We start from the raw sequence: 9,677 nt of genomic DNA, 5'->3' as shown, positions 1-9,677 counted from the left end.
TAGAGAAGCACACTCACAGGACAACCTCTTCTACTGCTACTGTTAATCACTTCCCATAGATACCTTTGATGCTTGTTATGATAAAAGACCCCCCCTCCCTTTTAGAGGTGAGGGTGGGAGGACAAAGCAGGCAAAGGGAAGGAGAGCCCTATCCTGCTACACACCATGGATGTCCACAGGCTGGGGCAAGGAGCAGGTGTTCTGAAACTCGTGAGAAGGGGACTGAGGAGTGGGAAGTCTGCCTCTGAGTGGTGGATGAGGCTTTCTGTGTTAAGTGAAAGTACAAGCGGGGTCCACTCTATGGGCAGTGGTATAGGACTGCAGTGACACAGCCTCCCTCCACCTTACCAATGTGTGCACCACGGCTTTCTTTTTAGATAATGGAACCATAACACTCTTATCTACAGCGAGTGTCCTTTCTGGCTTTTAAAATTCTTGGATTTTCTTCACATGGATTTCCATGTAGTATGCATATTTAGGCTGAGAAAGGTGGTGTCTTATTCCTATGGAGTCATTTGTGATAATATAAACTGAAATTCAGACCATCTTATGAGATATATAAAAATGACCAGAGGCAAAAAGCATTGGGAGCATCTAATAAATGTAACAAGTTATTTTTGTGGCAGCAATATTATTTTAAATACAAACTCTATTTAGAGTGAATATGAAGGTTTATTAGTTAATATTTATAAATCCATTTAAGCTGCTCAGATAAATGGATAATCTAAATAGTTATGGTTAGGCAGGCTGAAATGGGTTTGAGTTTGGTGACATAAAATCCTCATTTCTTGGCCTCTTTCCCCAGCATTCTGCAGGGATACACTGGCTCATTTGAAGCTTTAACCTTCAAGGTTTCAAAGGAAGGAGCCGAGATGCACGTAAGTAGAAGGTATGTGTCTCTTGAAATTTGTTTCTTTCAAGTTTGATGCTCAAAAGAAAAAAAATGTCATTAATTTGACAGTCATGCATAAGAAAAGAGCACTTTCCTCTGTGAAGTAATATATCATAAGGGTTGAGAATGCAAGCTGCCACTTGCTAGCTGTGTGGTCTTGGGCAGGTCACTTAACCTCTCTGTGCTTCAGTGTCCATCCTTGAATGGCTTGGATATCTGGATGGCAATGTGCCAAGTGGCATATGCGTTTTCTACCAAACACCTTGTTGATTACGAGCGCTTAACATATGCAAAGTAAGTCATGCTTTCTCTATCAGGCAGTATTCTCATCTGCAAGCTGCTGTTAACCACCATGCTTTGCTGCAATAGGAGATTTACTGGAAAGCCAGGGGAAGTTCACAGAATAGAAAAGAGGCAGTTTGGAAAAAGGGCAGGAGTCAAGGATGCCACGGAAGCAGCAGCAAGAGCGACGCCCCATCACTCCAGGGACTGGTCTGGCCTGGGAGCTCCTCTGCCACCCAGATGCATCTGGCATGGCTCTTCCCGCCCTCCTCCCTGCACTGTATCAGGAGTGGGTAAAAGATATCTCTGACCCCCTTGGTTTCCATAACGGGAGGTGGCAATGGAAAGCAGTCACTGGGATCTGTCCTCTTGCCAAGATTACATACAATGGAAAATTCTACCAGTAGGAATATGTGGTGCCTAGAGTGGAGGTGTGTAGATTCTGGGTAGTCAGAAAAATCACAGATCTCTGCTTTACTTGTATAAGACTTCAAATTTTCCTCAGTAACTCCGTGAGCAGTGATATGCTGGTAAGTGTTTAACAACTGGCTCTCTGGCCGTGATTTGTAGCACTTGTACATTTCCACAGGGCAAATACCCCTACTGTGGCCAATTTCATGATGCTACATGACGTCTGAGCACAGTTGGAAATACACGTAACATACTACTGTATAACATCTCAGCCATACAGCTACAACAGATGTAAATAATCTCAAGTGCATAGACGATAGTAAAATGCGGTGAGGCAGTGAGGGAGAGATGAGTTTTGAGCATTTATTGCCTTTGTTTACATAATTTATTTGTAAGTTTATACGATTTAATTTTTAATCACAGCTGTGTTTAGCAAATGGCTTGCAGAACTTTTGAGAGAAAAACCTTGAGCCAGTTCCAGCATACCACTGCCCATGAGGTGGATCAATAATGTTATTGAGAGAGAGATTTAGAGATCTGAGAGATTCCTTACACAGTAGGATGTTTGGTGGAGAGGCCTAGGACCTGGGAATTTTGCACAGCAGTCTATAACACTGGGGACTCTCAGTAAAAGAATAATAATAGTACCTGGCATTTACTGAGGAAAACACATTCTTACTCAACATCCCACTCATTTTTGATCCTCACAACAAATCCAAGGAAAAGGTAAGCAAGGTGTGTTACAGGTGAGGGGACGGAGAGTCAGAGAGCTGAAGTGACCACTGACACGTGGAGCTGAGACTAGAATTGGGTCCTTGAGACTTCCAGTTCACAACTTTTTCCATACCATCCTGCTTCTTTGAACCCCCTGCCATCACTGGGAGAGTCACTTATTATAAGCAGCCCATTAAATAATCCGGGATGTGTATGTCAGGCCTTATTCCCCAAATTCATTCCAGGGGCCTCTCCTGTATCTTCACAAATAAAGAATGAAATAAAGTTGGAGGCTCATAGAGTGGGCAGTGATAACCCATTGCGTTAGCAGCTTTGATAGTCAGACCCCAAGATGGCCACCAATGATCCTTACCCCCTGGTGTTCATGTCCTTGGACCCCTACATGGAAGAGGGCTGGCCTTGTGACCAGTAGGATACTGCAGGAGTGATGGTATATGACTTCTGAAGCCAGCCGTAAATGGCACTGCAGCTTCTGCCTTGTTCTTTTGGATCACTGGGGGAAGTGCTCTCAGCTCTTGTGCTCTGGGGGAAGTCAGCAGAGGGTTGTGCAGACACCCAAGCAGCCCTGTGGAGAAGCCCACATTGGAAGGAACTGAGGCCTCCCACCAACAACCAGCACTACTTGCCCCCCATGTCAGTGAGCCACCTTAGAAGTGGATTCTCCAGCCCCAGACAAGCTTTCAGATGACAGCCACCTTGGCTAACACCTGACAGAACCGCATAAGAAACCCCAAGTCAAAATCACCCACCTAAGTGCTCCCAAAGGATTGACCCACCGAAACTGAGAGATGACCAATGTTTATGTTGTTTTAAGCCACTTAGTTTTTGGGTAATTTGTTACACAGCAAGAGTTCAACTGGATTTCTTTCAGAGCTGCACCATATGGGCTGTGGGTGATCTTAATCCACTACAGAGAGGTGTTAGGGGCTTAAGCGAGCACTTTAAGTAAATTGTTGTGTTGTTTTTGTTTTCCCCCAAAGAAATTGAACTCTAAGTCAACATTGGAGGGCTTTGTACAATATAACTTGAAATGCATTTTCTCTTTAATGCTTTTCTAAATAAATCTAATGCTTCTCTAACATTTTTTTTCCTATTGTTACCCACAAAAATGTGCACTCTATATTGAGTGCACCTGCAACTCTGAAGAGCAAGGCAGCTTGACCTGGCATTCACTCAGGCGCCCTTAAGTCATCCCACAGCCCTTCAGACCCCACCTTCACTGTCCCCTTTGATACTTTTGGGTCTCTGGGCCATGGCATCGCCTGCCCTTTGGGAAAGCCTGAACAAGGGAAAATAATGAAGCTAATTAATTAGGAAGGGAGGGGGCTAGAGACCCCACTGGATGTTGCGGCTGGAGACCTGAAGATCATTAGCAGAACACCAGCCCTAACACCGTCCGGGAGGCTGAGCCTAGAAAAATCAGCTCGCGTTCCCAAGAGCTCAGGAGAGGATCTCAGCGTAGACAGGCTGTCGTGCCTACCGGGAGGGTGGGAGCCGGGATCACCCCAGCTCCTTGGCGCGTTTCCTCCGAGCTGGAGGAGGCCGAGGGTGGACCCCGGAGCCGTTGCCCAAGGCGAGGCGCCCGAGCGCCGGCGCGGGGAGACCGGAGGTGGGACGCGGCAGGCTGCGCCTTGCAGGCCAGAGGCAACCGGGTGCGGAGCGCGCACGGCCCCTGAGAGCCGGCGCCTTCAGCATGGAGTGGGAGCTCAACTTTCTGCTCTACCTGGCGCTCTTTTTCTTTCTGCTCTTCTTACTTTTCCTCCTGCTCTTCGTAGTCATCAAGCAGCTGAAGAACTCCGTGGCCAGCACTGCCGGGGCGCTGCAGCCCGGGCGCCTCTCGCTGCACCGGGAGCCTTGGGGCTTCTCCCACGAGCAGGGGGTGTGACCGGCGCCGCGCGGACACTGGCAGGAGGGCATGGAGCTGTTCGGGCACCGAGCTGGGTCTCGGCATCGATTCTCTGGCCGCCCGGGTTCGAGGGCCAGGCTCGGCTGCCTCGCTGGCAGGTCCGTTTGGAGGTGGGAGGGGTTGGCAAAGGGGCGAGTTTCTCCGCTCCTCCGGGAGGCTAGGGGTTCGCGGCGCGCGGGGATGTCAGGGACGGCGGGTGTCTGGGGTCTGGGCTGGTGCTGTGCTCTTAGGGAGGGACCCTAAGCTTTTCCGGGGCGGGGAAAGATGCAGAAAAGAGAGAAGTTTAGCTTTTGGAGCCAGAATGGCTTTGAGACCCTGCAAGCTCTTCTTCCAGTCCAACTGCAATTTATCTTGTACCCAAGGGGTACAACACTAAATTATTCAGATAATTCAGTCCAGCCGCTTCCAAACAAAATCGAATGTCATCCTAACCTTTGGGACAGGAGGCAGGAAGAAACAGGGCGCACTCGAAGTATTCCAAACACTGCTTTAAGTATCTTTGTTCTTCGGAGATGCTAAATGGGATTCAACTGGCGGTGCCAAGGAGCGAGGACTCAGGGGCCCATTTTTTTATGGGGAAGCTCCTCTTCCCCTTGATCCCTACTCGTATTCTAGACGCCAACCCCGTAGGAGCCTGCGGATTGCCGCGGCGGTAGGTTTAGATACTGAAACAGCAGGAGGGTGAGCGTTAGAGTGGGAGCCATTGGGAGAGTCCTTGGAGTTGCCATGGAGGGCTGGAGAAAGGAGGCAGTTTAAGCATTGTAGGGCAACGGGAAAAGGACAGGAAGAATGTAGGCTGTCCTACGTGATTCGAACATCTTCGGGAAGATTGACGGGCACGAGTAAACTGCTCACCAGTGTGCCCTAAGTACGCTCGGGGCAATGTTAGTCTGGGAAATAACTTCATCTTCCAGATGCTTTTTCCTCGGTTTATGCCGTCTCAAGTTCTGGAGCCGAGCTGCTGCTCTGGGCTGGGGTGTGGAGGACCGCGGATGCAGTTACAGCCGGGTAACCGGGCTGGAAACACCAGAGATGGACGTTTTCTGCGACGGTAAGTAGGGACCACCCTTGGTTTCACTTTGTCCCTGGGTAAACTTTTGAAGACCCAGGGCCTTTAAAAAGTGAGAGCTTAGGATGGAGGAAATGGGTGCAATGAAATAAAGGGCTCTCTCCCACTCAGAACCAGTGAGCTTCTACTGGAACCAAGGAGCCAGACTGATTCCTAACCTAGTACAGTGTCTAGGTAGAGGATCATAATAATTAGAATGGGATGTGAGAAGTGACTGCAATTTTAATAAATATGCTCTTTTGGAAAACAGTGTGCAGGGGTTCTTGAAGTTGAAATATGTAATGCAGATACAATTTGTCTTCAGTAAGGGAAGATTTGGGTTCAGTCATGTTTAGGATAAGATAAGCTGTCCCTGTTGTGACTGTAACACGGAAAACATTTATTAATTTTAGGCACAAAGACAGACCATGTAGAAAGGCTAAAAACAATGAAACAATAAGTGTCGCCTAAGTTGATAATATGAAAGTGAAGTGGAAGACAATTATTTTAATAATTCGAGAGAAGGAAAAATGGTCTCACTGTGTGAATATTTATGGGGGAAGTTTTGGCCTGACACATTCAGATAATTTCCTGCTTTCCTAGAATAGAACTGTTGTTAATGAAGTGAGTGGTTTATTTTAAATATAATGTCATAATCAAATTCAAATACATATGTGTATATACATATATATACGCATATATGTGTATATACACACATATGTATTTATGCACATGTGTACACACACACATATATATATACACATACACACACCTCTCTTTATTGGAGGTATAATAAGACTCGATTTGAATTCCCAGTTTGAATCTCAGAATCAACTGCAGTGATTCGAAATTGTACTTTGCACAGTAGTTCTCTAATTGGTTGACACCTCTGCAGTGACATGTAGTTATACAGTTGTATGGTAAATATGGACTTTGAAGACGAGTGTGGGAGTAATTAATAAGCAATAATAGTTTACAAGGATGGAAAACAATCCCTTCATACTTTATAAATAACCAGAATGCAAATTGTTTTAACCACCTGCTTGTCTTGATTTTATAATCCTTTATTCTTCCTAGCAGTGCCACGGGTGTCCAGAGGTTTAAATCACCCCTGACTCTTCTAGACAGGAGACTATAGAGAACTCAGGGTGAGTAGTTTGCTGCCATCCCAGTATTAAGCCAATCTCTTTGCTGGTTCTACTGACTGAGTTTCCTACGAAAAGAGTGGTTGCCTTTCTCTCTTGTGGCCAGTGCCATTTTATAACCTCCTCAGAATCTAATTCATTAACTACTAAGTTCCCATTTATCCAGGCAAAAATGAATATTTATTCCTATTACCCAATCTCTGCCTGGAACTTGGCCCTAAAATCTGGGAATTAAGGACTCTCACAAGTTCTCTCAGAACTTGCTGCTGTTGACCTCCTGCTTTGCCCTTGCTTTGTTAGAGATCTTGCTTTTGAAACTTTGACATCTCTACATGAGCTGCCCTGTTCCATTCATTTATTCAATCCTCATTTTTAAGAACCCAACATAGATCGATCTCTCACATTAGAACTACTTTTGAACTCAAATTTTGCGCTACCTGTATGCATTTTTAATCTAGCCCTCTGACACCCACAATGGCCTAGGTGCCAGGCTTGTACACATTGGCTGCTCTATCCACCACACCCTGGTGCTGACAATCACTCCATCAAGTCTGTTTTTGAAGACAGTGTACATATGAACTAGGCATTAAAACATTTTGAAAAGTCAGGAACATTTAAGATAACTGCTCATTATATAAGTGTAACTTGATTATAGAAAATTGCTGTGTTTTATTTTCAATATAAGGTTTTTAGTGACTCTTCAGCAACGTTAGAAACTGAGTTGAATTTCTTACATTATATGGAAATGGGCCATAATTCGATTGTTACATAATATTAGTATTCTGTTTCAACTGTTCTTATTTCATTGTTGTTTCTAAATTTCAGCTGTTTAAAAAGACTTCAAATCTTATTAGGATAATCTTGATTGTTTCACTGATTTCCAAACTTGTAAGTGCAATGAATCTGCAGTTCTACTTGGAAAGATAATCATTTTAAGTTGAATGAGAATGACATCACAATCATACCTGTGAAATCTAAAATGTCTAATAAAGTAGATTCCTATGTCTGAACTTCAATTTTAAGGCACAGCTGTGGATGCAGGACTGATGCCATCTGGTGCAAGTCCACAGAATAAGAGAGAAAATTTACCCAGGGTGTGCCATGCACTGGCTTTTCTGGGAATGACAAGGTGCCAGGATTTGTTTTTGGTTCACTTGCAGGGGTGGAAACTTGGAACTAGGTGAGTAAAAAATATGCAATATTCTATTTTTAGCTTGACATTCCATGTTTCCAATTTTGTCTATAGTTTCAAAATAAGTGCAATAGAGTTAAAAATTTTTAATGGCCAAAATTCTAAACATTGTAAATGGTTAAACCATTATGGATAGTGGGAAATGATTATTTTTTCTAATTCATACCTACTAATATAGAGACTTTTAGAATACTAATGTAGTACATAGAAAGTACTTGCAGAATACTGTACTCTCTTTTTATTTTTATAGCTACTCTGAGGTACTTGTGCTTATTTAAGCTAAATCCACAATTTAAACTCTGGGACCACTAGGAAATCACTGTCAGCTGTCTGTGTCACATAAAGGGAAAATTAAACATTGAGTTGTAGATCTTTGATGTTGATTTTTTGTTTGTTTGAATCAGTGAAATCAAGTCTCCATTTTTTACTTTGTCTACACAAAATAAAGTTATAGATGAAATAATGATCTGAATAATTACCTGAGTAGTTAGCATTTTACCATATAAGAACTTGAGTAAGCAGAAGGGCAGACCTGTGTTTAGAGAGTACTGAGAACATAATAGACACTCAGAAAAAAACTTCCTGATGGATTAAGCTAAAACCCCTCTTATTTGTCTTAATAGCAGCTATTTTACACAGTAATCCTGATTATTTCCTCCACCCACCTTTGGTCTGTTTAGGCACTGGTGGGTTCAAGATATACTTTTGTTTTATTAATATGATTCTATGAAGTTTCTTGAACTTGAATATGTACAGATTCTTCAGGCAAGATATTTTTTACTTTCAGATAAAAATTTTCTTATTGGGAATCAAGGTGGATTGCTATCTTGAAATTACTGGACTGAACAGCGGCATTAACAAAGTAGGGGTTTCGTTTTGTTCTCATGTAACAAGGAGGTTGAGGGTCGGCTAGTACTGGTGTTGGTTCAGCAGCTCACAGATGTCAGCGTCAAGGTGGCCCCTGAGGTTCCCATGGCTTTTCTCGTAGGTTCCAAGATGGTTGTTACAGTTCCCCTCAAGAAGATGGAGGAAACCCAAAGGGAAAACAGAGCATGCCAGTTTGAGTCCACTTCCGTTTAAAGAGCTTTCGGCAGCCCAGCAACTTTTGCTTACATCTCATTGGCCAGACTGTGTCATTGGCTCCTGCTATGTCTTAAGATTGGCTGAGAAAGGTAGTTTTTGTAGCTGGACATACAACTGCCTTCAACAAAAATCTGAGTTCTCTTGATAAGGAAGAAGATAATGGTGGATCTTGGGTGAACAACTTGTAGTCTGTGCCCTGGATACAAAATACAGTAGTAAAGAAGCATGATGCTTGAAACATATCAAAACTGTAGCTCCTTCACAACTGGCAACTCCAAGCAACACTGCTGTGCTCTGAGAGAGTGAGTAGAGTGAAGACGTGTTAGGTTTTCTCATGAAACACTTACCAGGACTGCCCTTCTCTCTCAGCCCTTGCCCCTATCAGGCTTTTCTAGAGGAAGATGCTGGGAAGCTGCACACTGTCTTGGAGGACATAATCTCTTCATGGAGGTTTGAAATGGGATGAGGAATGTTCTCCCTTGCTACTTCCACATCTGCTTCATTTATCTCTTCTCTGATTTTCCTGACAACTTTTTGGTGGAATCTAGTTGTGTATTTCCCCATAAAAGGATCATTTCTTTCATGCACAGGGGAGGGTAATCTATGTGAAGAAAGGCTACTTTACTCCCTTCTGTGACTCCACCACCAATCTAGGAATATCCTGGAAGAATTGCTTCTCAGAGCTGCTTCCATAAGCAGCCTACATCCTGGCTAAGCAAAGGGAGAAGAAACACTTCCCACATCCAGGGCTGTCCAAAAGAACTTTCTGTGATGACAGAAATGTTCTATATTTGAACTGTCTTATATGGTAGCCACTAGCCACATGTGGTTGGCAAACACTTGAAATGTGGCTATTGTGATTGAGGAGGTAAATTTTAATTTTATTTACTTTTAAATAATTTAAATGTAAATAGCCACATGTGGCCAGTGTCTATTGTGCTGTAGAGCATAGTACATACCTTTCTCTTTCCTGCGTTTTAGAA

General features: G+C 43.7%; 1 protein-coding gene across 1 annotated transcript; it reads left to right on the top strand.

Moving 5' to 3' along the window:
* Nucleotides 1-4,013: 4,013 nt before the first annotated feature.
* On the top strand, nt 4,014-4,205 carry SMIM43 (small integral membrane protein 43; the record flags this gene model as incomplete). Its single annotated transcript, XM_082652706.1, has 1 exon — nt 4,014-4,205. The coding sequence occupies one exon, from the start codon at nt 4,014-4,016 to the stop codon at nt 4,203-4,205; it is 192 nt and encodes a 63-aa protein (XP_082508832.1).
* Nucleotides 4,206-9,677: the final 5,472 nt, after the last annotated feature.

This window comes from Grampus griseus (assembly GCF_964374135.1).
Source record: "Grampus griseus genome assembly, chromosome: 4".
NCBI lineage: Eukaryota > Metazoa > Chordata > Mammalia > Artiodactyla > Delphinidae > Grampus > Grampus griseus.
Note: the sequence above shows the minus strand (reverse complement) of the source record. Positions and strands in the feature narration are given on the sequence as shown.